This window comes from Falco biarmicus, chromosome 3 (assembly GCF_023638135.1).
Source record: "Falco biarmicus isolate bFalBia1 chromosome 3, bFalBia1.pri, whole genome shotgun sequence".
Classification (NCBI taxonomy): domain Eukaryota; kingdom Metazoa; phylum Chordata; class Aves; order Falconiformes; family Falconidae; genus Falco; species Falco biarmicus.
In genome coordinates this window covers 105731618-105756333 of record NC_079290.1, presented here as the reverse complement: position 1 = coordinate 105756333, position 24716 = coordinate 105731618, and the positions used below count along the sequence as shown (strand labels likewise).

The 24716-nt window shown below is 65.5% G+C and overlaps 3 protein-coding genes across 11 annotated transcripts; 1 reads left to right on the top strand and 2 right to left on the bottom strand.

The window, feature by feature from the left end:
- Nucleotides 1–816: 816 nt before the first annotated feature.
- Nucleotides 817–6855, bottom strand: ACOT7 (acyl-CoA thioesterase 7). 3 transcript variants are annotated; one of them, XM_056333142.1, is made up of 10 exons: nucleotides 6746–6855; nucleotides 5849–5966; nucleotides 5263–5419; nucleotides 4663–4754; nucleotides 4414–4528; nucleotides 3716–3730; nucleotides 2987–3073; nucleotides 2069–2185; nucleotides 1651–1835; nucleotides 817–1017 (listed from the first exon to the last, which is right to left on the bottom strand). In XM_056333142.1, the coding sequence occupies exons 1-10, from the start codon at nucleotides 6796–6798 to the stop codon at nucleotides 913–915; spliced, it is 1044 nt and encodes a 347-aa protein (XP_056189117.1). In that variant the 5' UTR covers nucleotides 6799–6855; the 3' UTR covers nucleotides 817–912. The 3 variants fall into 3 exon arrangements, with proteins under 3 accessions (XP_056189117.1, XP_056189119.1, XP_056189118.1); XM_056333144.1 differs by lacking the exon at nucleotides 6746–6855 and adding an exon at nucleotides 6062–6096; XM_056333143.1 differs by lacking the exon at nucleotides 3716–3730.
- A 1632-nt stretch (nucleotides 6856–8487) lies between these two features.
- On the top strand, nucleotides 8488–20388 carry ESPN (espin). 6 transcript variants are annotated; one of them, XM_056330128.1, is made up of 14 exons: nucleotides 8492–8868; nucleotides 9652–9845; nucleotides 12037–12223; nucleotides 12306–12488; nucleotides 12571–12702; nucleotides 12794–13363; nucleotides 14969–15130; nucleotides 15214–15388; nucleotides 15676–15702; nucleotides 16949–17094; nucleotides 17189–17470; nucleotides 19525–19604; nucleotides 19686–19697; nucleotides 19795–20388. In XM_056330128.1, the coding sequence occupies exons 1-14, from the start codon at nucleotides 8575–8577 to the stop codon at nucleotides 19940–19942; spliced, it is 2592 nt and encodes an 863-aa protein (XP_056186103.1). In that variant the 5' UTR covers nucleotides 8492–8574; the 3' UTR covers nucleotides 19943–20388. The 6 variants fall into 6 exon arrangements, with proteins under 6 accessions (XP_056186101.1, XP_056186102.1, XP_056186099.1 ...); XM_056330126.1 differs by lacking the exons at nucleotides 19525–19604; nucleotides 19686–19697; nucleotides 19795–20388 and adding an exon at nucleotides 17708–19518 and having other exon boundaries at nucleotides 8488–8868; nucleotides 12794–13013; nucleotides 13086–13363; XM_056330130.1 differs by lacking the exon at nucleotides 15676–15702.
- Nucleotides 20389–20655: 267 nt separating this feature from the next.
- On the bottom strand, nucleotides 20656–24698 carry TNFRSF25 (TNF receptor superfamily member 25). Of its 2 annotated transcripts, XM_056330141.1 has the most exons (7): nucleotides 24317–24698; nucleotides 22513–22708; nucleotides 22279–22410; nucleotides 22026–22178; nucleotides 21855–21936; nucleotides 21699–21760; nucleotides 20656–21613 (listed from the first exon to the last, which is right to left on the bottom strand). In XM_056330141.1, exons 1-7 carry the CDS (start codon nucleotides 24344–24346, stop codon nucleotides 20985–20987), a joined length of 1284 nt encoding a protein of 427 aa, XP_056186116.1. In that variant the 5' UTR covers nucleotides 24347–24698; the 3' UTR covers nucleotides 20656–20984. The 2 variants fall into 2 exon arrangements, with proteins under 2 accessions (XP_056186116.1, XP_056186115.1); XM_056330140.1 differs by having other exon boundaries at nucleotides 22513–24698.
- Between the last annotated feature and the right edge of the window lie 18 nt (nucleotides 24699–24716).

Sequence of the window (24716 nt, the reverse complement as noted above, 5' to 3'; positions counted from 1 at the left end):
GGTGCTGTGCCCCGCGGGCACCGGAGGAACCCGGTGGTGCTGCCCCGGCCCCGCGGCCCGGCACGGCTCACACCCGGCCGCCGGGCCAGAGTGAGGAGCAGCGGCGGGCCCAGCCGCAGTCCCGGGACGGCGAGGGGGACTGTGGGGCTGCGATCCCACAGGCTGGCTGCCAAACTGCGGGAGCTAGCCCAGGATTCCCATTAAAGGATGCAGGCTTTCCTAAAAACAAGTGGGGAGCCTGCTGCACTGCTCAGGGACCCTGGGAGAAGCCGGGAAAACAGGAGGGTGGAAGCAGCGCAATTCATTTGGAATTGCTGCTACTCGAGACTGAAAAAAAAAAAAGCCACACCCATTTTATTTTGGTCAACAACAACAGACTTTATTTATGCCACAAGATTCCTTAAATAACTTAGATGTGCACAGAGAAACTACCTAGAGGTGTCAACAAAACAGTCCGAGACATTCAGTACGATACAGGGGCACGTTTCTCGTCACAAGTATCGTACGTAAGCTTTGGTGTGCAGTTGTAGGACATACCGGCAAGTTTTAACACAGCATCACAAAGACTCATGGCCTCACAAGTCCCTCGTGCCGCCACGCACCTCTGTCCTGATACGGCACGGGCAAAAGCTTCGCTTACGAGATTAAACTGTGAAAACGGGGCTCCAGAGGCGAATGGCGAGCAACCGGGAAGGCTCCTGGAGCCTTGCAGGGTGCTTAAGCCACCTACAGCACAAGGTCTACGGCGCTAAACCGATCAGCAGCGAAGCAACAGCACTGCCATGGCAGCTCCGGCAGCAGGCTGGGGCAGGCGAAGGCGCGAGGCCCGGCGCAGACCGGACACGACACTAACGGGAACCTGGACGTTTGGCGGGCAAAGGCTGCAAGAGCACGGGGCGGCACAGGCTGGGATCACTGCTGGGCAGCCTGCTGCATCTGCGCCTGCCGCTTGGCTTTCGTCTGGAGGTACCTGCCCTTCCCTTCCTCGAAGCGCCGCTTCTCATCCTCTGTCTCTGTCTGCCGGTGACATAAAGAAAGCAAAGCCAGAGGTGTTAGCTGCCTCAGGGCATCACAGCTCTCCCACACTGCACGTTGCCTCCCATTACAAGAAACAAGAAAACTAAAGGAAAACCTGCACTCCGTGAACTACATGTTTTGACAGGTAAGGTACTCCTGCACAGAGCAGGAGGAGACCTGCACAGGATAAAATATTAATAAAGAAACAGCCCCCAGTCAGCAGCGCCATGTCAGCAAAGACCTGCCAGGATCAGGAGAGCTAAAAATAGTCAGGGAGGCTGCAGCGTGGAATGCCACAAGGAACAGGGATGAGAGGGCCTCTGTTGCTGCTCAGGGTCCTCTCCTGCGTGTCCCCAGGAGGGGAAGCAGCAGAGCTTGCATGCAGCCTGTCCTCAGCTGTGAGAAAGGAAAGAATGCCCAATTGACACATCAACAATTTTCAGAAGAAACATAAAAAAATACCCCAACCCTGAATCCTGCCCTGGAAAGGCTCATTCATGCTCATTTTTTTCTGCTGAATAATTCAAGGGAAGAGGACTTCCTAGACAAAAAAGCTGGCCTGGGGCCTGCCCCAGGAGGAGCAGGAGTGGGGCTGGCCCAGCAGGCTGGCAGCCTGGTTGGGAGAGCTCTTACCAGCAACTGTGGGACAGGAAGAGGCTTCCCCTCCTTGCTCAGGGAGACGTAGGTGAAGAAGGCGCTGACAGCACGGTACCGCTCCCGAGGCTCGTCCACGAATGGGTCAGCATCTACAAAGACTTCGATTTCCATGGATTTATTGCTCGTGAAGGTCATGCGTCCTGAGATGGTGATGACACTGCCTGCGAAGCGGAGAGGGGCCAGTTAAGCTGATGGCCCCTGCTTCTGCTCAGAGGAAGGGAGCGAGGGGCTCTACGTGTTACATGCTTAAGCCATGTCTTAAGCGGAGCTTATCGACAAAGGACTAGTTTAACAGGGAATAAATTGCCCTGCCTGTGTGTCCCGAGCATGCACCCAAGGGAGCCAGGATGTGGCACTGTGCGAGAGCGAAGTGCCCGCCATCACTCTCTGGTACCTTTTTTGATCTTCTCATGGAAGTTGATGGCATCCACTGAGGCAGTGACGATGTTGGTCTTGCAGTGGCGGGCAGCCACAATCCCAGCGACCTCATCCATGAGCTTCATGGTGACACCTGGGGAGGGGAAACAGAGGGTCCTGTCTCAGGTAAAACAGAGGGATTTGGGAAAAAAAACACAGGTAGGTCGGTAATGTCTTTGCACAACCAAAGCTACGCCAGGGAGTCAGACTAGTGACTGAATTTCAACTGCAGGAAACCCCTGGTACCAGCACAAAGACTCCTGTCAAGAGTACCATCAGGGTGACATCCTCGCAGACCCAGGCTTATGACCGAGGCCAGCTCTGGCTCTCCTGAATTTCTCTAAGCAAACCTCAGCCTTGTAAGGCAAGATCAGTCCCACGGATCTCCCACTCGGAAACAGCTCTGAGCCATGTTGTTTTGCTTTTTCTTATGGATGCAAATAGACAAATAGTGGTGTGTAGCCCTTGGCGAATGCACCTCTTCCCAGGCTCACACCACATGCATCCGCCTTGCCCTGCTCTGCCTGCCTGGCAGACACTGGGCACTGCCAGCCAAGAGGAAATTACTCCAGCAATTTGCAGTCATTGTACATGTTTATAATGTACGTGTTTATAATCAGAGATCTGCAATTTAAGAGACAAATGACAAAATTGTAGGATTTACAATTTGAGTATGTCAGTTTTCGGGGCCTTTTTTAAGCACAGAAAAAGACAAAGCGTTTGTCTCAGCCAAAGCAACGTCGAACCTTACAGGTGGTGCAAACGAGCCTGTGTGCCTTCAGAGGCAGAGCCTGCCTCCCAAAAACACCCAGATGATGCACAAGTTGCTCTCAAATGGTGCTTCTGCTCTGGGGAAGAACCAACCCAGCCATTGAACAGGGCAGGCAGGACTCACCTCCATGCACGAAGCCCAGCAGCGTGCAATCCGATGGTCCCACTAGGTGGATCAGGCTGGACTGGCTGTAGCCAACCGTGTGTGGCTCTGGTTAGAAGAAGAAAGCAAAGTGGAGGTCAGAGCTACTCAGCCAGCACCCATATGCCACTGTACACACCTGTCTTAAACTGTCTGAAGGAAGAAAGCATGGGGCTGCCTTATGCAAAGGTGAAGTATGTTCAAACCGGTGTTTAAATTGGCCCCGAGAAGTCCTGAGAGCAGAGGCTATTCACCGTCTAATGGGCTGCCACCTCCCTCTAATGTCCACCCATCAATTTTATTCCAGCTCAGTTAATTTCTTCTTTTAAAGCTTTCAGAGAGCCCAAAAGCAAAAGGGAGGGAACTGACACGCGGCTGTACGCTTTCCATCCTCAGGCCACTAGATGCAGCTGAATCTCCCTGAACCTGCCACTTAGTGGCATCTCCCAAGAGCCATGCTTCCCCCTTGGCGCAATGGCCTCGGCCCCCAGCCCCCCCAGCCCTAGCACATGCTGGTAACATCTGACTTGCCACTAAATCCAGACGACAGAAATTGCACCCTCCAATTGCCAGCAAAGGAAAACTGCTCTTGGGGGTGGTTTTCCACCTAACAAGAGAAGCTAAAGGCACTTAGTGCAAGAAAAACCAACCAAGCCCCCAACCGCTTGGCATCACCTTGTCAGGGAAGATGCAGTGCCCGCGGAGCCTTACCTTTTGTCTGCCTATCTGTGAGCAGGGAGAACAGAGGGGAAAAAAAGCATTTGAGCAACTCTCGTCCTGTATCACCCCCTGCCCAACAATCCCCGCATGCCATCTCTCTGTCTCTGCCTGAGGACCACGGCCAGTCCTGGAAGCCACTGGCCACTTGCCCCTTCAGCTCTCTGTCAGCACCACCATCGTGCTTCCAGAAGCTGGGCCAATGCTTTTGGGAGGAAAAGGATCCCCAGCAACCCCCCAGTGAGAACATGACTCCCACTTCCTCCCTGTAGCTCATCCTCCCCTTCAAACACCGGACTATGACTTCTTGATAAAAACTGACTTCCAGAGAGGGGCTGCAGCTGCAGAGTGTGAAAAATCCTCATCTGACACTTGTGTTCACCCCATGCTGAGCAAAACTAGTTCCTGCTGCCCAGGACTGCACAAGGGATGCAAGGAGTGGCGGCAAGAACTATATTTTGGATAAGGGCAACCGACCCACCAGCCCCAACAGAGGATCACAGGTGCCCACCCAGCTCCCCCTGTGCTCATGCACTGTGGCTTCAAAATCCCATCCCCATCCCCAACACAGTATTTTGGAGGGCACGCTCACAGCCACAGGTGCCTGCGGATGGCTGGAGTTGCCTTGGGGACTAGTTCAGCCTCCCAGCACCACCGGGCCATTTCCACAGGCCACACACCGCCCACATTACCTGGGTTGATGACAGGGAAGATCATGTCGCCGTTTCTCTGCTTGGTTTCCAGCCGATCCAGCTTTTGCTCCTCATATCGCTTCTTCCCCTCATCCTCCTGCTCCTTTCTCGCATACTGAAAGCAAAGGCCGGTAAGAAGAGGGTCAGCAAAGCCAATGGCACAGCCGGGGATGCCAGCGGGGCTAGGTTAGAGCCATTCTCCTGGAGAGGGTGAGCTTTCGTTTTTCAGACCAAAGCAAGCTGTCCTACCTGGATGGGGGGAACCTCAAGGACCTTGTTCACATTCTTCAGGGACAGTGGCACATACCACAGCGTTGCCTTGTTTGTCACCTTCTTCGCCCCTGGAGGAGAGGGGGGCAAAGGGTGACCATGCCAGCACCAGCAGCGCTTCACTGCCACTGGCGCTGTCGCAGTCTGGGGCTGTCTGCACACTAGCAATGTCACCGGCACTGGGCAGCTCCCTGCCCTGCTGAGCTTTGGCATGGAGCAGATGTGACAATGCGCTTTTGGGAAGGCATCCCAGCAAGTGGAGCCAGTTGCCACAGCAACAGCAGGAAAAGGGTCTTCTTCTGGCCAAAAGCAGCCACGGGCAGCAAATTAGGCAGGAGGAGCTAACAGCAGATTTTTCCATTCTTCACTAAAAGCGATCAATGGAGCCATAATCCCCAGGGAGCCTGCTTGGCTTCCCTTCCCAGTGCCACCCCCAACAATCTCAATAAAAAGGCAAGATCTCCCCTCTGCCCAATGCTACCAGCAACGGTGGGTGGAAGATGGAGTCACTGCCATGAGCTCTCAGCTTATCACGATTATTCCTGGAGTTTTGGGACAGAGCCGCCGGCAGCCGCCCACCTGTTAAAATGTTTTCGGACATGACGTTGACCTGGACCTCCACAGAGTGCCGGGAGGTGTAGGTGATCTCAGCGCTGACGTTGGCCACCTCACCGATGCACACTGGGGAGAGGAAGTCCGTCCGCTCCACCCGCGCCAGCGCGGCCACACAGGGCTCCTGGGGACGGCGAGACAGCAAGAGTAGCAGCCACAGCCATGCCAAGCAGGATCGCAGCCAGTGGCTCCCCATGGCTGGCCCATGCTATGTGCAGCTCCGGCACTTCAACTACCACCTTATCAGCTGGTGGCCATGCTTCCTTCCCCACCCGTTACCAATGCTGGGGCTGCCTCTGACTCGCCCGTCACGGGAGTTGAAACACTAACAGCAGTGTAATAATATTTCTGCTCGTAAAAGCACCAGCTGGAGCCACCAGTGGTTTGCACACAGCAGCAAGGATTTCCGCTGTGTGTGTGACAACTGGAGAGGACCCCAGGGATGACTGGTGGTCCCAGGGGACTTCCCGCTGCCAGAAGACCCCTGAGGTGCGGCACGGGGGTCAGAGAGTCACTGAGCCAGAGCCCAGTGGGCACTCCGGTGCCTACTTACCCCAGCCTGGGAGTTGCAGTGGCGGGTGCTGATGATGGCTCCTGCCTCCTCAATCATCTTCAGGATGGTTCCCCCATGGACATTCCCCACGACATTGGCATCATCCGGCCGCATGATCCTGCGAGGGGAGAGACACAAGGAGCTCGCACTCCCCTGCCATGCCCCCAGCCCGGGTCCCAGTGCAGCCACTCGGAAGCATCGTTATTGCCCTACCGGATGATCTGCTGGGCCATCTCACCACGCTGATGCTGGCAACGTCACTGACACTGCCTGCATGCAGCTTCCTGTGAGCGGCAGTGGAAACCGCCCCAAATTATAGCTGGGAGTGGAAGGAGGCATTGCTCCTTTGCTGGGTGCGGCCGGCTGCTCAGCTAGGATGGTGTGTCACCACCACCTCGCTGCGGCAGACAGAGCCGGGCACATGCCACCCCTTGACCTGGCGCCTGGCAGCCACAGTGGTTTTGCTGGAGCAGCAAATAATCAGCGGGAGGAGAGAAAGTGAGGCACGGTGGCGATGGGGCAACAACCATGTGCCGGCCCAGAGAGGAGCTGCACTTTGGCAAGGCGGCCATGCCAGGGAGCTGCAAAAGGCAGGAAAACCGGGGCATGCTCTGCCCGCCCTGCCAGCTCACAGGCACCGGAGTGAGCGCACAGCGCTGCTTCACAGTGCCAGGTGCGACCAGCGTCAGCAGCGCAGGCAGCGATGCTGGTGCAGACAGCGTGACCGGCGCAGGCAGTGCAGGCAGCGTGACCGGTGCCGGCAGCAGCACAGGCAGCAGTGCAGGTAGCACCACCGGTAGCATCCCGGTTGCAGGCCGGCCCGGGCCCGCCCGCGGACCCCCAGCCCCCCTGCCCTCCCCCGGGCCCCCGGCAGCGGGTGGCGCGGCGGGGCCGTACCTGGAGACCTGGATGGCGGCCGGGCCCGGGCCCGCGGCCCCACGCTCCGACATGGCGGCACCGGCGCCCCGCCCGCAACGGCGCTGCGGCACCGCCACGCCTCGCCACGCCACGCCTCCCCGCGGGGGCATGCCCTCGAGGCATCCCATTGGCGAACAGCGCCTCGCCACGCCCCCGCACCGGCAGGGGGGCGGGGCAGCGCTCCACCGCCTGGCGCCGCCTGGGAGCGCAGAGAAGGGCTGGTGTCCCGGTGCCCGGGGACGGAGCTCCGGTGGTGCCCGGGGACCTGGTGCTCCGGTGCTGCCCGGGAGGCTGGTGTCCCAGTGCCCAGTGCCCGGGTGCGGTCCTCCGGTTCTGCCCAGGGAGCAGTGTGTGCCCCACTGGGACTGAAGCCCCTTCACCTTCACTCACTCAGCTGCCTGCCCTGGGGTGCGCCCTGCTTGCGGGGGGGCTCACGGAGGTCACGGCCTTCAGGCCGGCACGGGCAGCTACCAGCACCTGCTGGAGCAGGCTCGTGCTGGGTGTGGGCTGCCGGTGCGGTGGCAGCCTCCCTGCCTCCATCCTTCCCCATTGCTGGCGGCTTTATTCGGTCGGGAAAGAGCTCCATGGGTCACCCAGGGTTTTGGGGGCAGGTGAAGGTGATGGCCCCAAGCAGCAAGGGACAGATCTCTGCCGAGCGCAGGCAGGGATAGGGATGAGGACAGGGATGGAGAGGTACGGGTCAGGGCCGGAGGAGCCGAGGCACTCACGTCCTCCTTGCCGAGGAGCGGCAGGATTAGCACTCTGAGGTGCTCGAGGCTCTGGTTGATGCGGTCGCAGCGGCTCTTATCCATGAGGGGCTTGAGGAGACGGGGTGGTGAGGGCGGGCGGGCGGCCCGGGGCTGTGTGGGTCCGGGAGTGCCGGAGCTCTCACCTTGTGCAGCCGGGTGGTGGCAGGAGGGGGGCGCGAGGGCCGGTGGGAGACTTGGTGCTCCCGTACCGCCATCGCCTTTATGGGCTGTTGGCGGGGCAGGGCAGGCAGCGCGGGCAGGCAGCTCAGGCAAGCAGGGCAGGCAGGCAGGGCAGGCAGGGAGGCAGGAGGGGCCGCCGCGCCGCTGTCCGTGGTGCTGCACCAGCTGTACTGCCGCTGTCCGCGGTGCTGAACGCGCTGCGCCGCCGCTGTCCGCGGTGCTGACGGCGAGGGCTGTCCCAGCCTGCCCGCACTGCCCGCGCCGCGCGCTGCCCGTGCCAGTGCCCGCGGTAGCCGCCGCCGCTGCCCGCGCTGCCACAGGTCCCGCCGTCCGTTCCCGCGCTGCCGGTCTCCCCCCTCTGGCCGGCCCTCCCGTGGTAGGAGGAGGCAGGGCAGCCCGCCCGGCATCTCCCGCCCCTCGTTCCTGCCCGCGCTGCTGGGACCGGCAGGCGCCCGTCGGGGCTGCGGGAGGAGCCCATCACCGCCGTGCCCTTCGCGTTGCCCGGCGGCTGGCGGGGAGGGGGACACCCGTGGGGCAGCTTCGCAGAGCCGCAGACGGCGGTACCAGCAGCTGGACACGGGCCGCTCGTGGGGTCCCCCGGGCCGGTCCCAGGCCGGGTCGCAGCCCGGCAAAGCCCGGCTGCCGTGGCAGGGGCGGGGGGCGGGGGGCAGGGGGCAGCGGGGCGGGGGGGGCCCGGGCAGTAGGCAGCCGCCGCGCCGTCGGGCGGGGCGGGCGGAGGGGCGGCCCCGAGGGAGGAGGAGGAGGAGTCGGCGGGGCCGGGGGGCGGCGGGGCGGGAGCGCTGCGCAGTGCCAAGCGGCGGCCGGGCCGGCGGGGCCGGGGCCGGGGCCGGGACCGGGGCCGGCGGGGCCGGGGCCGGGATGGCGCTGGAGCGGGCGCTGCTGGCGGCGCGACAGGGCGACGTGGAGGCGCTACGGGGGCTGCGGGCGGCCGGGCTGCTGCGACCGGGGCTGCGGGACGCCCTGGGCGCCTCCCCCGCGCACCACGCCGCCCGCGCCGGCCGCCTCGCTTGCCTCCGGTACTTGGCGGCCGAGGCCACGCTCCGCGGCGACGCGCGGGCGCGCAACGGGGCCACGCCGGCCCACGACGCCGCCGCCACCGGCAACCTCGCCTGTCTCCAGTGGCTGCTCACGCAGGGGGGCTGCGGCGTGCAGGTGCGAGCGGGAGCGCGGGAAGGGGGGGGCAGCAGGCAACCGGGGGGACGGGCGCGTGTGGACCCCTCCAGCTCTGCCGCCCGGCGAGCCGGGGCCCCGACGTGGCGTCCTACCCATGCAGAACGGGGGGCGGCCGGGGGGGGGAGGGCGGAGAGCCCCCGGGATCCCGGCGGGACGCAGCCCCGAGGGGGGCGCAGGGCCTCCGGGGCTGTGCCCGGGGCTGCCGGCCCCTCCCGGGGTTACGCAACGGCGGGAGAGGGGCGGTAAGCGGCTTGCCCCGGGGCCGACCGAGAGCTAACGACATGTGACGGGCCAGAGGAAAAGGAGGCGGCGGAGGGGCTGGGAGCAGGGATTAAGCTGCAAGGATGGGGTCAGCAGCTTCGGCAGCCTCCTGGCGGGGGCCAGCTCTGCCCGCACCCCGCCGAGTACGGAGGGTGGCCGGGCTGGCGGCACGGCGGGACCCCGCGGGGAGCCCCTCCAGGCAGGGGCTGCTGGTCGCTGGCAGAACAAGGGGGGCTTTGTGCGGCGCTTGCAGTGTGCGGGTGCAGGCCCTGCTGGATGGCAGGCATGCTTGTCCCACGGCCACTGCCATGGCCTGTCCCCTCCCTCTAGCCCTCTTCTGTGCAGACGAGACCTGCATCCCGGGCAGCCTGCCCTCCCTGGGGCCAGCTCCCGGCTGTGGGGGGGGGCCACAGCTGCCCACAGTCCCTGGTCCCACACACACACCCTTGCCGGAGGGGGCCGGGTCCCTGGTGCCAACAGCCACCCCGGTTCCTCCCACAGGACACAGACAACTCTGGTGCCACCATCCTACACTTGGCAGCCCGCTTTGGTCACCACGAGGTGATCGACTGGCTCCTCCGCTTTGGAGGCAGTGACCCTACAGCGGCCACCAACACGGGAGCGCTGCCTGTCCACTACGCTGCGGCCAAAGGGGATTTCCCTTCCTTGCGACTCCTCTTGGGACACTGCCCCAGGTAATAGCCCCTGCTGCTGGCAGGTGAGAGGGGCTCCATGCCGGGGGCTGGCAGGGGAATGGGGTGTCCACTGCCACCCCATCCCTCCCTCCAGCCACTGGGCAAGATGCCAGCACTGGGGATGGATTCCGCAGCCACCCTCAGCCCCCAGCTCCAAGGGCAACGCGGCTGCATTATCAGGCCAGGCAGCCAGCTGCACCTTCTTTATGGCCCGGAGAGAAAGGGCGAGGAGAAGAGCGGCCAGTGCTGACAGAAATATTACCACTGGCCGCTTGGTTGGCTCCCTGGGCTCCTGGTGCAGGGCGATAACACAGCCGCCTTTGTCCACCAGCCATTACGTAAATGGATTAGGCTGCCTGCCGAGGAGAGGCTGCTCCCTGCACCGGAGGTGAACTTTCTGCCTGCCCAGGGCCACGAGCACTGCTGGAGGCAGCAGCCCTGCTCGGCTGGCAGCACGGCAGCATCCTTGCTTTGCCTCCCGAGCGGTACCCGTGGCCCAGCGCATCCCCTGGGGTACATGGCATTGCAGCCCACCAGGCCCACCATGGCAAGCCTCACTGTGGGACCGCAGCAGGCACTTAGCCAGCCCCTAATCCGATTTCCTGTGGCAGGCAGAGGCTGCCAGAAATAACCCACTGCCCCGGCCGATGTGGAGCCCGGAGGGTAGCGCCTTTGCCCTGTGCTGTGCCCAGTTAGGCTTGAGGGCTGCAGATGCACAGGGGTGCACAGCTCCCTCATATCCAGAGGGGTCCCAAGGCAGTGGGAGGTGAACCAGGGCTCAGCACCCCTCCGTGCCTCAGTGCTGTGACCCCAGAGCCCCGACCCTTCCTGCCAGGCAGGGTCACAGAGCCCATTGCAGGGTCCCTGTTGCCCCATGGCACTCACCAGCTGCAACCTCCCCAGCCCCAGTCCCAGCTCTTTACCCCCAGGCATGCTGGCTTAGCCCCAGGACATCTGTGGGGATTAACCCCCCGTGGCGCACAGCCTGGCCCCAGCCCAACCATGGCTCCTGCTTGGTGCCTGTTGTGTCAGTCCTGGTGTAGCGCAGCACTGGTGGTGGCCCTCCCACGTTGGTTTTCATGCTTCTTGCCAGGGTTGCTTCACTGCTGTCACCGCCTTCCCCTTGAATTATTTAGGGCTGGCCCCACTCCCGGCCCTGTGCCCACTTGGAGGCTCTGTTACGGCCACGAAATCCAATCCCCGGGTGCTGCTGTGGGATGCTGGCGTTCCCAGCCCACCTTCGCACTGGCCTTGCAGGGTCTCCAGCAGCCAGAAGCCCGGTGTGAAGTCACGGCCATCTGGCAAAGCAGTTTACCGGCACTTGCCCAAGTGGCTTAACCCCTTCCCAATTAGTGGGAGATGGTAATCAGGGTCTGAATGCATGTCTGTACCCCTGCTGTTCCCCTGCACCACGGCCCAGCCTGCCACCATCCTGGCCCAGCTCCTGCTCTGGGAGTGCCCAGCAGCATCCCAGCCCAGAGCTGTGGCACCCCAGGGCAGGCGCCCTGCGGCACGGCACGGTGGGAAGGCAGTGCTGGCCACAGCCCATCTCACAGTTACAGGGATCAATTATTAAGGGCCCGCGATCTTTGCGATAACAGAGCGGAGTATTTATTGCTCTTCCTTTTTTAAATATTCAACAGTTTTTTTTATGAAGCACTTAGTAAAACAGCTTCCTGCACGGTGGGGATGTGGGATGTAGGATGCACAATTTGGGACGAGGCATGCAAGGATGCCAAGGCCTGCCACAAGCAGTGGGGGGACACCTGTGCCAGGCAGCCGGACTGGCAGGGGGCAGTGGGCAGCAGGGCCAGCACTGCCATGGCGCAGGTCAGCATTTACCTGCCGGCTCCCCTGTGGCCAGCGCTGCCTAAGCCGCTTATTTAAAAATACAGCTAAATTGCAATGTCCAGAAACAGCCGGAGGAAGGAGCTTACCCTAAGCAGGCTGATTAACTTAGTGACCTCCCACTGCAGCAGCCGCTGCTGCGGGGACCCAGCGGGGAGCCAGGGGGTGGATGGCTCCCAGCCAACACTGCCCAGCTCTGCTACTGCCCTGCCTGCACCCAGACAGCATGTCCCCTGTGTGTTCCTCAATTCCCCGTGACCTGTGTGTCCCCTACACCCTGTACCTCCCTTCCCAGTGTGCTTGGTGGTGGCTGCAGGTGATGGGTGCTGTGCCCCTCTTGCAGCACGCTGAGTGCCCAGACCAAGACAGGGGCCACCCCGCTGTACCTCGCCTGCCAAGAGGGCCACCTGGAGATCATCCAGTACCTGGTGCAGGACTGCGGGGCTGACCCCCATGCGTGTGCCCATGATGGCATGACCCCGCTGCACGCTGCTGCCCAGATGGGCCACAACACTGTCATCGTCTGGCTGGTAAGCGTGGGCTGGGCACAGCATGGTGGCACGGCATGGGGCATGCTGTGCCAGCGCTCAGCCCGCCCACCCACCCGCCCAGATGAGCTTCACGACAGTGAGCCTGTCGGAGCGGGACGCTGAGGGGGCCACGGCCATGCACTTCGCCGCCAGCCGTGGTCACGCCAAGGTGCTGAGCTGGCTGCTGCTGCATGGTGGGGAGATCACTGCTGACAGCTGGGGTGGCACACCGCTGCACGATGCTGCTGAGAACGGCGAGCTGGAGGTGGGTGCTGGTGGCCAGCAAGGTGCCAGGGTGGGGAGAGGGAGTGCCCTCCGGCCCTGCCATGCTCCCCCACTCTCCCCAGTGCTGCCAGATCCTGGTGGTGAATGGCGCCGACCTCAGCATCCGTGACCAGGACGGCTACACGGCGGCTGACCTTGCCGACTACAATGGCCATGGCCACTGTGCCCAGTACCTGCGCACTGTGGAGAACATGGTATGGCAGTGCTGCGGGGCCACACGCGTGGGGACCACGCAGGGCCCTGCCACTCCCGCCCCACCACCTGACCGCACGGCTGTGCCAGCAGAGCGTGGAGCACCGCGTGCTGTCGCGAGACCCCTCGGCAGATGGGGAGTGCCGGCAGCCCGACTCGGGCATGTCATCGCCCAACACCATGGCGTCGGCACCCCAGGCACGCTTCGAGGTGGGCTCCCCTGCCAGCACCCTCTCCAACTACGACTCCTGCCACTCCAGCCAGTCCAGCACCGGGGAGAAGAGGGGTGGCCCCCTGGGGGCCCCCGCTGCCCGTGAGTGCGGGGCCGGGGGGTGCAGGGCAGGGGACACGGGGCTGGCCCCCCGTGACCCCCTGCCCTGCGCAGGGGTGCCCGCACCAGCGCTGGCGGACATGCAGGCGTACATGGACATGCTGGACCCTGAGACGTGGCCGCGGGGCCGGGGGCTGGCAGGCGAGGGCCCCCTGCCGCCGCCACCCCCCACCTTCCCCCCCCCGCCACCCCCACCCCCTGCCACCCGACCGCCCCCGCCGCCCCCTGACTACCCCGCACCCGCACCCCCCGCCGCCCCCCACACCGCCGACATCTACGTGCGGGCCAAGAACAACCTGCGGCACGTGGAGAGCCAGGCGCTGCGCCGAGAGGTACGGCCCCATGCACCACGTCCCACACACGCCGTACCCCCTGTGCCCCACGCACTGTGCCCCATGCACAGCTGCTCCTGGCCACGGAGCTCATGGGATGTGCCACCTAGGGGGGGACATGCTACTGGGCACCAGTCTCCCGTGGGGAGCTGTTAGTTCTTGATGGCACCGGGAGGGGACAGCCCCGGCTTGAGGCCACATGCCTGCGATGCTGACTTGCACCACAGGTCCAAGGTGCAACCGGCAGTGAGGGTGCAGCCAGACGGGGCCTCTGCGGCACTGGGCGGCCTTGCTGCACCAGCTGGGGCACCTGGAGGCACCGTGCAGGCCATTGCATGGCTGACTGTCACGGCTGCACCCACGTGGCCTTGGCGATGCCACCAGCACCATGCCGAGCTGGGTGTGGGCAGCTGCGCAGGCTGTAACTGGAGCAGCCAGCTCCGGTGTCACCTGCGCAGCAGGTGTCAGGTGGCTCAGCTGGTGCTGCCAGGAGCTGAGAGGGCTCAGCCGGGCGTGCACAGGTAAGAGGGGTGCAGCCCCTGAGGCGGGCTGGGGGGGGGCATAGGGATGCGGTGGGCTCAAGGCCGTCCTGACCCCCAAGTATGGCTCTCGCCACTTGTCCGGGGACAGGAACCTGGTGCACAACTGTGGTCAGGCCACCGGCAGAGCCCAGAGCTACAGGGGATGGGGGCACATGGGAGGGGGGTCTTGGCAGAGCAATGTGTGCCAGGCCTGTGCAGGGCTCAGGACCCTGTTGTGCTCTTTGTGCATGTCTCGCTAACGGGGTAATGAGTGGCCTTGCCTGGGGGGCTACAGAGCCGGGCTGCCCTGGGGAGGGGCAGGCATGTGCCAGCCAGAGCAATGTGGGCACCCCAGGCAGGGGGGCTGAGCAGCACAGACCCTCACACCGGACTGGGGCTGGTGCTGTGGCAGTGGGAGCTGGGCTTGGCACAGCGCACACGGCAGACAGAGCAGGAAGCACCGAGCTGTCGCTTGTTGACTTAGCTGGGGCTGGTGGCAGTGGCAAGCGCCTGGGCTCACCATGCAAATGCCACGGGTGGAGGTGGCGCACAGGGAAATGCAAATAGCAGGGCCCCCGGCATGGGGAGTGAGGCCGTGCCGCCGCGGCACCTCAGACCCGGGCAGTGGGCATGACCCCCTGCAGCGCCGGTGCTCGGCAGCACGAGCCACAAAGCTGCTGCGGTATGTGCTGGGGTGAGCTGAGGCTGCGCTGCCCAAGAGCCCCGTTCAGAGGGAGGTTTGGAACCAGGCCCCATGGGAGATAAGCTCCAGGTAATCCGTGGGGCCAGGGCTCGGCAGTCCTGTTCCCAGGGGGTTATCCCAGGGGAGGCTCGGCTGGGCTCCTGGGCACAGGCTATAGGGTCACAGTGCCAGGCACTGATGGCACATCCTGCCAGCCCCACATGCAGTCCCTGGTGCGGCCTTGTGCTGAGTGGACCCATGGCGTATGTGCCTGCTGTGCCCCAAGCCTGGCATCTGCCCCACAGCCACCCTGGGCACGGCCTTGCTCTGCCACAGCTCTGCCCCACAGCCACCCTGGGCTCAGCTGGGCACGGCTGTGCTGAGCCATGTTCCCCATTGCAGCTGGCTTCGCGTGAGAGCAGCCCTGAGGGCCTGCGCAGGGCCGACTCCAGCAGGCGGTCAAGGAATTTTGGCAAGCAGCCGAGCACCGGTGACTACTACAAGCACCTAGGGCACGGCACAGCCGAGCAGCCCGGGCCCCGGCGAATGGCACACAGCGAGGAGGTGAGCCCCAGCCTCGTGCCACAAGCCTTCATGTGGCTCAGCGGCACCGGCACCCCGCAACGCCTGCCCATGCTTTCTTTCAGGCATCGCCCATCTCAGAGGACACCATGCGCAACGGGGAGAGCAAGCCTGGTGCTGAGCTGCCACCCCCGCCGCCACCCCCACCGCTGCCTGATGCTGCCTGTCCGATGCCCCCACCACCGCCACCACTGGCTGAGACCCCTGCTGGACCCCGCCGCTCCTCCTCCTCTACAGGAAGTAAGTGGCGGGGTGCCGGGCAGGCACGGGGAGCAATCCCTGGCACTGTCCCATCGGCTGCACCACGGCACCAGCCGCCCCGGCGCGTCTCCTTCTGCGGCACTCTGGCTGTGTGGCTCCTGACAGCCTCTCTGTCCTTCTCTCCTCCGGTGTCGGCGTGGGGGCCCCCATGCCCGCCCGCCCCTGCCTGCTCTCACTGCTGGCCGCTTCTCTTCTCTCTTGTCTCGCGGTGGCTAAATCCTTCCTCTGCCGCGCGCCCTGCGCCGCCTCTCTGCTTCTCTCCCTAGGAGGAAAGGCGCTCAGGCAGATGAAGAGTAAGTACCGCGGCCCCACGCTCTTCCCTGCTCTGGGGGTGCCCCGGCGCGGGGCATGGCCAGCGGGGCCCGAGCCGGCACCATCCCATGCCGGAGCCACGGGGCACTGACAGCCCCAGTGGCTGGCAGCTGGCCGCAGCCCTCCTGCCTGCTGAGCCCTCGCTGCTGCGTTGCCAGGCCGGCGTGCCACGCGGTGGCCCGAGCCCTGGCGTGGGGCTGCCGAAGCCAGCCGGCAGGGCTGGCAGGGCTGGGCAGGCGGCCGGGGCCCCATGCCCCCCGCGGCCCCCGCGGCCCTGCCGCCGGCCCTGCACACAGAGGGCCTTTGTCTGCGCTCAGCCGGCTGGCGTGACCCCGCCACGTGAGCGCACCGGCCGCTCCCCCACCGCTGATTGCAGCCGGGCTTGGCTGCCGCTCAGCACCTGCTTTATTAGCGCCGGCTCCCGTGGCTGGGGGGTCTCAGCCGGCACTGGATGGCAGCGCGTGCGCCCTGCTGGGGCCTCAGCACCCACAGCCCTCTGGCCCCGGCACGGCGCAGCCGAGCAGGGCGAGCTGCGGGAGCCGGCGGCAGGGAGGGGGCTCTGCCTTGGCACGGCACCATGGGCCATTAGGGACCCACGCATGGCTGGCACAGACGGTGGGTGCTCGTGGGGTGGGTGGCACAAGCGGTGGCAAGGGCATCCTCAGGGGCACTGCCGCGCTCCAGCGCCGCTGCCATGACGATCTTGGGGCTCAAGGCTGGCAGTGGGGCTGGCTTAGGCTGTCGGTGCATCGCTGCTGTGGGCTGTGGGGGAGGGTAGGGGGTCCAGGGCCCCCGGTGAGGCAGCACAGTGTCATCCTGCTGTGCCGGGGCTGTTGCCAGCCACAGACCCATCCCTCTGCAGGCAGGTCACTGCTGTCACAGTGTGGTGCTGTGAGGTGGGTGGCCCTTGGGGCTGGGGCTCTGAGATCTGGGTGCTGGCATGCTGCTCCATCAAGGTCCCATGGACCTGGTAACCTGGGTGTTGGGATACTGGTCCCATGGACCCAGGGAGGTGGGGTGCCAGGCTGCTGAGTGCTGGGATGTTGCTCCAGCAAGGTCCCATGGACCTGGGATGCTGCTCCGATAGGAGTCCCAGGGGCTCTCAGGCATGGGGGGCAGTCAGCTGGCCACCCTGTCACCCCTGTGCGCCGCAGGCTGGCAGAGGAACTGGGGGTGTGGGGGGCTGCTGGCAGCAGGGCCCTTACTGCCCACCCTGCCTCCCCCCAGGCACCAAGTCCTTCAACATGATGTCCCCCACTGGTGACAACTCAGAGCTGCTGGCTGAGATCAAGGCCGGGAAAAGCCTCAAGCCGACGCCACAGAGCAAAGGCTTCACCACCGTCTTCTCCGGCAGCGGCCAGGCAGGGGCCAATGTAAGGGGGGGAGGGGTGGGTGGCGGGGGAGCCGGTGGCGGTGCATCATGGCACAGCGGGTGCCCACCACCCTTCTTCCCTCCTTCCTCCATAGGCAGAGTCGCCGGTGTCCTCCCCGTCACCCACCAGGACGCCCACCCCACCGGCCACCCCCGAGGCTGCCGGGCCACCACGCTGCCTGGCAGGGGGCTCACCAGAACTGGTGCTGAATGGGAGTTCGCCGGTGCCAGCGGCAGGCACTGGGGTGGCAGCAGAGGCGGAGGCGCTGGTGCCGAGCCATGACGAGCGGGGCCGGCCCATCCCCGAGTGGAAGCGGCAGGTGATGGTGCGCAAGCTGCAGCTCCGCATGCAGGAGGAAGAGGAGCAGCGGCGCAAGGTAGGGGGGTCCCGCGTGCTGTGGCGGCGCGTGTGGCGTGGGTATGGCCCAGCAGCTCAGGACCTGGCGAGATGGTGTGTGTGGCATTGCCTCTGGTTCCTGGCTGTGCCAGGGGACCACCCCACCCGCATGCAGGGGCATTGTGTCCCAGGGGTGCCGCACGTGGCGGCGGCAGTGGTGGCATGAGGTGCACGCGGTGCGGCCTCAAGAGCCCCTTTGCCCTCTTTCCCGCCGCAGCCTGGGAGCCACTCGCTGCCCCTGTGCCAGCGCAGGCCACCCACCCGCGGGGGCACACCTGGACCTGCCGGGCAGCCAATGCGGGAGGAGGACTTGCGGCACCTGGAGAGGCGGCTGGGGAGCCTGCGGGTGATGCATGAGGCCCAGCCAGTGCAGCCGCTGCCGGGGCGGCTGGAGAAGGAGCCGCTGCCACTCCTGCCGCTGCCTGCCACCCTGGCGCCCCAGCACTTCGCCCTCACCCACAAGAACCCACCCACCCGCAGCAGCCAGCCCCCGACGCTGCCGAGGAGCGTGGCTGTGCCACCGGCCACCCCGGGGAGCCAGGAGGGGCAGGGGGCAGGGGGGGCAGCAGGCGGCCCTGGTGCCCAGCATGATGCCCAGCGCGAGATCCTGGGCTGTGGCGTCTCCGTCCGCAGCCTCAAGGCCAACTATGAGGGCCCAGGGGGGGCCTCCCCACCCATCCCCAGGGTCACCAAGCGCAAGCGGGCACAGCCCCCCAGCAGCACCCGCCAGCCTGTCCTGGAGGAGGAGTATGGGGACGGGGCACTGCGGCGGAGCCGGCCGGCACCACCGGAGCCAAGGGGCCCACGGCAGCATGCTGAGGCACACAAGGAGCGTGCCGTCTTCCTCTTCCTGGAGCACTGGAAGAAACGGGCACTGGCAGCGGTGCCCGGGGAGGAGCGGTCGCGGCGGCCGGGGAGGCGGCGGCCGGCAGCAGGACGGCTGCTGGCCCGCTGGAGAAGCATTGCTCGCCGGGTGCCGGGACGGCAGATCCGGCGGTTGAGCCGCGCCACGGTGCTGTACTGGCCCCAGCACTTTCTGCCCCACATCGGTGGCTCGCCCATGCCCCATGACAGCCTCCCGCTCGACCTCTTCATGCTGGGCTACTTCCAGCTGCTGGAGATGCCTCTCAGCCCCGAGGAACGGCGCTTCCGCCACCTCCTCTGCTACGAGATGTTCGACCGCCTGGGCAGCCACAGCTGGCACCACGTCCGCCACTTCCACCGTGCCGTGCTGGAGCAGGTCGAAGCCGGCCACCGCCACTGGCTCGACGGCTTTGAGGACCTCGTGCAGGAGTTTTTCGAGAACGGCCCCACCATGGCGGCGGAGAGCCCTCCGGAGCTCCCTGCGGCAGCCCTGGGAGGGGAGGGGGCATCAGTGCCAGTGCCGGTGCCGGAGCTGGGCGAGTTCAGTGAGGAGGACGTCTGCCGCTTCATCGACCGTAGCTTCTCCTTCTGGAAGGAGAAGGAGGCGGAGATGTCCGACACCTGAGCCCAGCGGGATGCTGTGGGCTGTGCCAGCAGTGTGGGGGCGGGCCAGGAGCAGGCACCGGGGGCAGCCGGGGGCAGCAGGACCCGGTGCCTGGGTGTGCTCAGCTGACTGCGGCTCTGACAGCGTTGTGGCTTGGCTCAGCGGAGGGCTTGGTGTTGTTTCGCGTGGCCCCGGGCCGAGGTTGCGGTGTGCCGCTTGCTGTGGCTGTGTGTTGTGCAGGGGGTGCAGCACTGGGGCTGCGCTCCCCTCTGGCGTGGTGTTTGCGGTGCCGGGGCGGCGTGGGCCCCTGCGTGTCAGTGCAATAAAGCTGTGGTGTGCTGCGAAGGGCTGGCCACACCGCGCACTCCTTCCTCCTCCCTGCGCCGGCAGAAGGCAGGCGGCGAGGGGCGATGTCGGTGAGCCCCCACCAGCGCTGTGCCGGGAGCACGGCTCAGCCCGACGACCAGCAGGATGTGGTGCCGCGTACCAAGGCAATGCCACTGCCTCCCGGTGCCAGCAGCAAGGGCAGGCTCCTGGCAGTGCGAGTAACATGCTGTCTGTTGCAGGAGAAGGAGGAGGAGGCACGCCTGGCCAGCATGCCAGCCTGGAGGAGGGACATCCTGCGCAAGAAGCTGGAGGAGGAGAGGTGAGCCGGGGGCAGGGGACGCTGCATCAGCCAGCCGCCCCCGCGACTCCGCTAACCCCGCTCTTCCCTTTGCCTTTGCAGGGAGCAGAAACGGTGAGTGCCGCAAGCCCCTTCCCTGGGCAGGTGGGTGGGCACGGCGGCTCCGGCGCTCTGGTGACCATGGTGCCCCGTGCCCTCCGCTGCTGAGCAGGAAAGAGCAGGAGAAGCTGAAGCGGGAGGAGGAGGAGAAGGAGAAGGAGCAGTCGGAAAAGCTAAGGACTCTCGGGTACGATGAGACAAAGCTGGCGCCCTGGCAGCGGCAGATCATCCTCAAGAAGGGGGACATAGCCAAGCACTAGCCACGCCACGCCGCGCCCTGGCTCTTTGCGGCGGGAGGAGGCCAGCAGGTCCCACCACGGACCGGGATGCACCTCGACACCCTCCTCCCACCGCGGATGGCCACATAGCCCAACCCAGAGGAGCCCTCACTACCACCCCGAGCACCTGTAGCCCCCGTCCCACTGCCGTCGGCCCACTGCCACTCCGTGCTGCCCTTCGCAAAGCGAGCTGCCGCAGTGTGGGGCACCTGGCTCCTTGTGCGCCGCTGGGCTCGACTATTGAGGCTGGGCTCGCCATGCTGCCCTGCTCCCCGTGCTCCCCGCAGGCACCACTCGCCGTTGCAGCTGCAGCACACTCACCACCACTCCTGCCCCTCCCGCCTCTGGAGCCACTTGAGGCTGGCTCCTGGCTCCACTCCACCCCGGACCACCTGCCTTTCCAGCAATTAAAACGATAAACCCCGCCAGCAGTGCCCCGCGCCTTCCTGGGGCTGCCCATGCCACCTCCCTGCCTGCACCGTGCTGCACCCACTGCGGTGCCCCCATCGCCCATACCGCCCCCATTACCACCATCACCCGCACATCCCCATCACCTGCATCACCACCCCCACCCACATTGCCCCCACCACCTGCCGCGGCCACGTCACCCACCAACGTCACCCCTGATGCCAGCAGTGTCTCGGTGCTCAGCCGGGCTGGCGCAGCCCTGGGAAGAAGGGCCGGGGGCCAGAAGATGGAGAACATGCCACTTTATTGGGGCAGGGGCAGGCGCGCCTGTCAGCGGGCGGCCTCGAGAACTATCCCATGGGTTAACGGCAGGCTCGGCCCCCGCTCATCCCTCGAGCGGCCGGGCAGCCGGTGTGCTGGGGTGCAGGGTCCCCCCCTGGCCCTGGGAGCAGGGGGACATAAATAGGGGGGGTGGGCAGGGAGGGGACATAAAACTGACATAAAATGTCTACACGGTTTAAGTAACAATACTTAGGGGTACGGCTCAGCCAAGGCACCTGGTAAGCCAGGGAGGTGCCGGGACCTCACTCTGCTGGCGTGGTGTCGTCGGTGGGGGTCAGGGGCCCGCCAGCAGGCTCCGGCGCAGCGCCTCAGCACAACCAGCCAGCTCCATGCGCTCCAGGGCAGCATAGACACGGTCAAGCGTGGCGCTGGTCTGCTGGCACCAGCGCTTCAGCATTTCGTACTGCTGGTCACGGATGTGGGCCACCTCCAGCTCCACCAGCTCAATCTCTGCCTCCCGCAGCTCCAGCACCCGCATGAACTCCTTCCAGCGCCGCACCGGCACCACGTCGATGATGGTGTAGAGCTGGCTGCCATGCAGCAGGGCACCACGGGGCTCCAGGGGAGCAGAGGGCTCCACCTGACCACCCGGCTGTGCCGCACCACTGGGCTGCTCCCGCAATAAAGGCTGGTGCTTGGGGCTCTGCCTCACCGTGCTGGCAGCATGCTCCGTCACCTTAGGGGAGTACAGCTGGGTGCAGCATGAGCTGTCCCACACCTGGGCGCTGGCCTGGTACCACGGCATGGCCACGGGCCCGGCGGTGGGGGTGGCCACCTGTGCCATGGGGAGGGGGCTGCCTGCCAGGGTGCTGTGCCGGAGCCGCTTCCTTTTGCGGTAGATGGCAAGGGCACCCAGGAAGAAGGGCCCGGTGAACGCCAGCAGAAGGTACTCCAGACCCGTGCCTGCAAGGAGAAGCACGAGCGTCCTCATCAGCCAGCCAGCGCAGCGGCCCCCACACTACTGCCCCCAGCCCTGCAGCCCCCACACCTTGCCTGCTGCTGCCGCTGCACACGCGCTGGCACTCTGTGCCGCATGTCTCCTGGGTGCTCCTGCAAGGAGAGGGGAGCCGTGGGTGCCGTGCTGCGCTCTGCCATGGGCCCTGCACATGTCCCTGGCTGGGGCACAGGGAGGGTCAATGCTTACGTGTGGCACGGCCGGCACTCACTGCCCTCAGCGTAGAAGTCAGGCTTGCAGCTACCGCAGAGCGTGTCCTGCACCTCTGAGCCTGGGGAGAGGGTAGGATCAGGCAGGGTGGCACAGCCAGAGGTGGCACAGCCGGTGAGGGCGCATCACGGGCTGGCCAGCAGCACTCACATGGCCGCTGGATGAGTCGCCCAACGCAGGGCTGGCACTGCCGGCAGAAGAAGTCATTGCAGTGCTCATCAAGGCAGTCACGGAAACGGCCATGCTCGCAGCCACAGGCAACATTGCTGGTGGCCGAGCAGTTGCTCAGCACGCTCTGGAAAGCTGCAGGAGGCAGGCGGTGAGTGGTGCTGCAGGGCACAGCGCAGCGCCATGCAGCGTGGCACAGCACGGTGTGGCGTGGCGCAGCACACCGCCAGCTCACCTTGCCGGTCACACTCGTAGCAAGCCTGGCATTTGGGGAGGGTGTTTGGCTGGGCGCGGAAAGTGCCGGCAGGACAGGCGGTGCAGACGCTGTTGTTGCTGTGGCTCGAACACGGGGCAAACAGGAACGTCCCTGCGGGGACAGTGGGGTGACAGGGAGCATGGCCACCTGGGGTGAAGCACCCAGTGTGCCACAGCATGCCATGCCAGGCTGTGCCGGCCAGGCAGGTCTCACCTGCAGGACACTGGGTGCAGCACCGGTGAGCCTCCTTGATCCAGTTCATGCCAGCGGGGCAGGGGGGTCTGGTGACATGCCTCCGCAGGCGGGTGGGTGGCCGTACCAGGACCTGCTGCCCCTGTGGCACAGGGCGGTCCTGGCACCCTGGGGGCTGTGATTCACTGCCTGCCAGCCACAGCGCTGCCAGGATCACCTGTGGGCAGGGAGAGGGCAGGGATGCCGGCAGCTGGGGCACCCCAGGAGCCATGCAGCTGCGGGGGCAGCCCTCGCACCGTGCCCTCCACCCTTCCGGCTGCACATGCTGGGCCATGTGGACACCAGTGCCTGTGTCGGGCAGGACGGCTGGAGCCACAGCTCTGTGCCCCAGAGCTGCACAGGTGTGGTGCCCCAGGGCTGGGAATGCCCCGCAGCAGCCCCTGTGCCGTGCTTCCCTTGCCCTACGCAGGCAACTGGCTTCCTGCTGGTGCTGCAAGACACGTATGCCATGGGGGCTGCTGTGCCACCCCTGGTAATCCTCGCGCGCTCTGCAAACAGTGCCGCCAGGCTGGCTGGGAGCGGTCCCAGGGTGCTCGGCTGCCTGCCCCACTGGGGACGGGGACAAGGGAGGGGGTGCACGGGCTGATGGCGGTGCTGGGGCTCACCAGCCTGGGGAGGTGTCAGCAGCTGAGCGCGGGAGGGTTAATGCTGCTGGCTTCTCTTTCCTGGGGTTTTTCTTCCTTGCAGAGGAGGCGATTTCCTCCCCAAGAGGAAGCCGTGCCCGGCTCACGCTCTCCCCGATGCTATCGCGCCTCGTACGTGCGTCCCAAACTAGGTCACCACTCCCCCACCCTGGGGCACCAGCTGCTGCACCCAGGGGAGCCCCGCTCCCCCCACGGCTGCGGTGGCGACAGGGTGCCCACGCCGGCACCCCCATCCCGGGGAAGGCAGGGGGCCGGGGAGGGCCACGGCACTGGCAGCGCGGGCAGGGAGCCAGGGGATTCCTCGCTGGGGGCTGGATTTCCCAGCCGCAATAGCCCTGATTACGGCAGCTGAATCATTTTCTATTAAAGCCGCCACCAGCAGCAGACTGGAAACCACGTGCAGGCCGCCCCGCTTGCAGGGCGCTGCTGGGAGATCGGGGCAGCCGCCTCAGCCCCAGCTGCCAGCAGCACATCTGAGTCACCGCTGAAGCACGACCTTCCCATGGTGGGGTCCTGCCTGCACGCCCTGCCTGCCAGCGGGCAGCTGCCCCTTCCCCAGCACCCGGAGCAGGTGCCCCACGGGCGCGGGAGCCGCCGGCACAGGTGCAACCCCACCGCTGGCTGCACCGTGGGGAGACACCGGCTCCTTTGCCATGCAGCCGCTGCCCTGGCCCGTAACACAGCCCCCGTGCCGTCTCTGCTCCTGGTGCCCGTGTGCTGGGGCAGTCACCCAGCCAGCCCCAGGGTGGCCCTGGCAGCTGCCACCACTGGCAGCCCTGACCCACTCCCACAGCCCACCAGCACGGCCAGTCCCCGTGGCGGTGCCCTGCCTGCAGCCCCGTGGCTGAGCCCACACTCCCTCGGCTGCATCGCGGCCGTGCCAGCAGTCCTTCATGGCTGTGCCATGCCCGTGCTCCCCGCGGCTGTGCCATGCTGCAGGTGCTTCAGCGAGGCAGAGCCCATTCCCAGGTGTTCAGCTGAGGGGGGAGCAAGCTTTTTAGGCATGCTTGCACTGGGCTTGCCCCCAGACCCCCACCCCCCAGACCCGCTGTAGCCACAGCCCCAGGGCACCCTGCAATCGGTGCCAGGGGTCCGTGGGACCCCAGCACTGCCACACTCACCCAAGACACCCCTGGGCAGCAGAGCTTCATCCTTGTGGCCGATGCGGCTGGGTCATGCCGGGGTGGCGAGTGGACCAGGGCAGTGGGCGCAGTGGGGTGTCAGGGCAGTTCAGCACCTGGGCAGGGTGCCCTGGCACCCCATCGCTGCCGGCAGTGTGTGACGCGTGGCAAGTGAGCGCCAGCCCTCCCCACACAGGCTTTTACACCCAGCCGCGGCAGGAGGAAATGCTTTTTTGGAAATGAGTCCAGGGGGTGTGAAACCACATGACGGGAGCAGCAGGCGCGGGAGGGACCTGTGCTGCCTCACCATGGGCTGCCCGGCCACCGCCCTCCCTTTCCTGCTGGCACAGACACGCTGTGGCCGGGCGATGTGGGGAGCACAGGGAGCCCTGGGGCATGA

Bases quoted from the DNA above. Each gene is read 5' to 3' on its own strand.
- ACOT7 (XM_056333142.1), bottom strand. From the start codon at position 6,798: ATGTCGGAGCGTGGGGCCGCGGGCCCGGGCCCGGCCGCCATCCAGGTC. The intron at 2,186-2,986 runs GTGAGTCCTGCC...TCCCCTCCCCAG, and splicing joins GCTGGGCTTCGTGCATGGAG to GTGTCACCATGAAGCTCATG. The intron at 1,836-2,068 runs GTACCAGAGAGT...TCCGCTTCGCAG, and splicing joins CCATGAGAAGATCAAAAAAG to GCAGTGTCATCACCATCTCA.
- ESPN (XM_056330124.1), top strand. From the start codon at position 8,575: ATGGCGCTGGAGCGGGCGCTGCTGGCGGCGCGACAGGGCGACGTGGAG. The intron at 12,703-12,793 runs GTATGGCAGTGC...CTGTGCCAGCAG, and splicing joins TGCGCACTGTGGAGAACATG to AGCGTGGAGCACCGCGTGCT. The intron at 15,131-15,213 runs GTGAGCCCCAGC...GCTTTCTTTCAG, and splicing joins GAATGGCACACAGCGAGGAG to GCATCGCCCATCTCAGAGGA.
- TNFRSF25 (XM_056330140.1), bottom strand. From the start codon at position 22,825: ATGGCCCAGCATGTGCAGCCGGAAGGGTGGAGGGCACGGTGCGAGGGC. The intron at 22,411-22,512 runs GTGAGACCTGCC...CTGTCCCCGCAG, and splicing joins CTGCACCCAGTGTCCTGCAG to GGACGTTCCTGTTTGCCCCG. The intron at 22,179-22,278 runs GTGAGCTGGCGG...TGCCTCCTGCAG, and splicing joins CTACGAGTGTGACCGGCAAG to CTTTCCAGAGCGTGCTGAGC.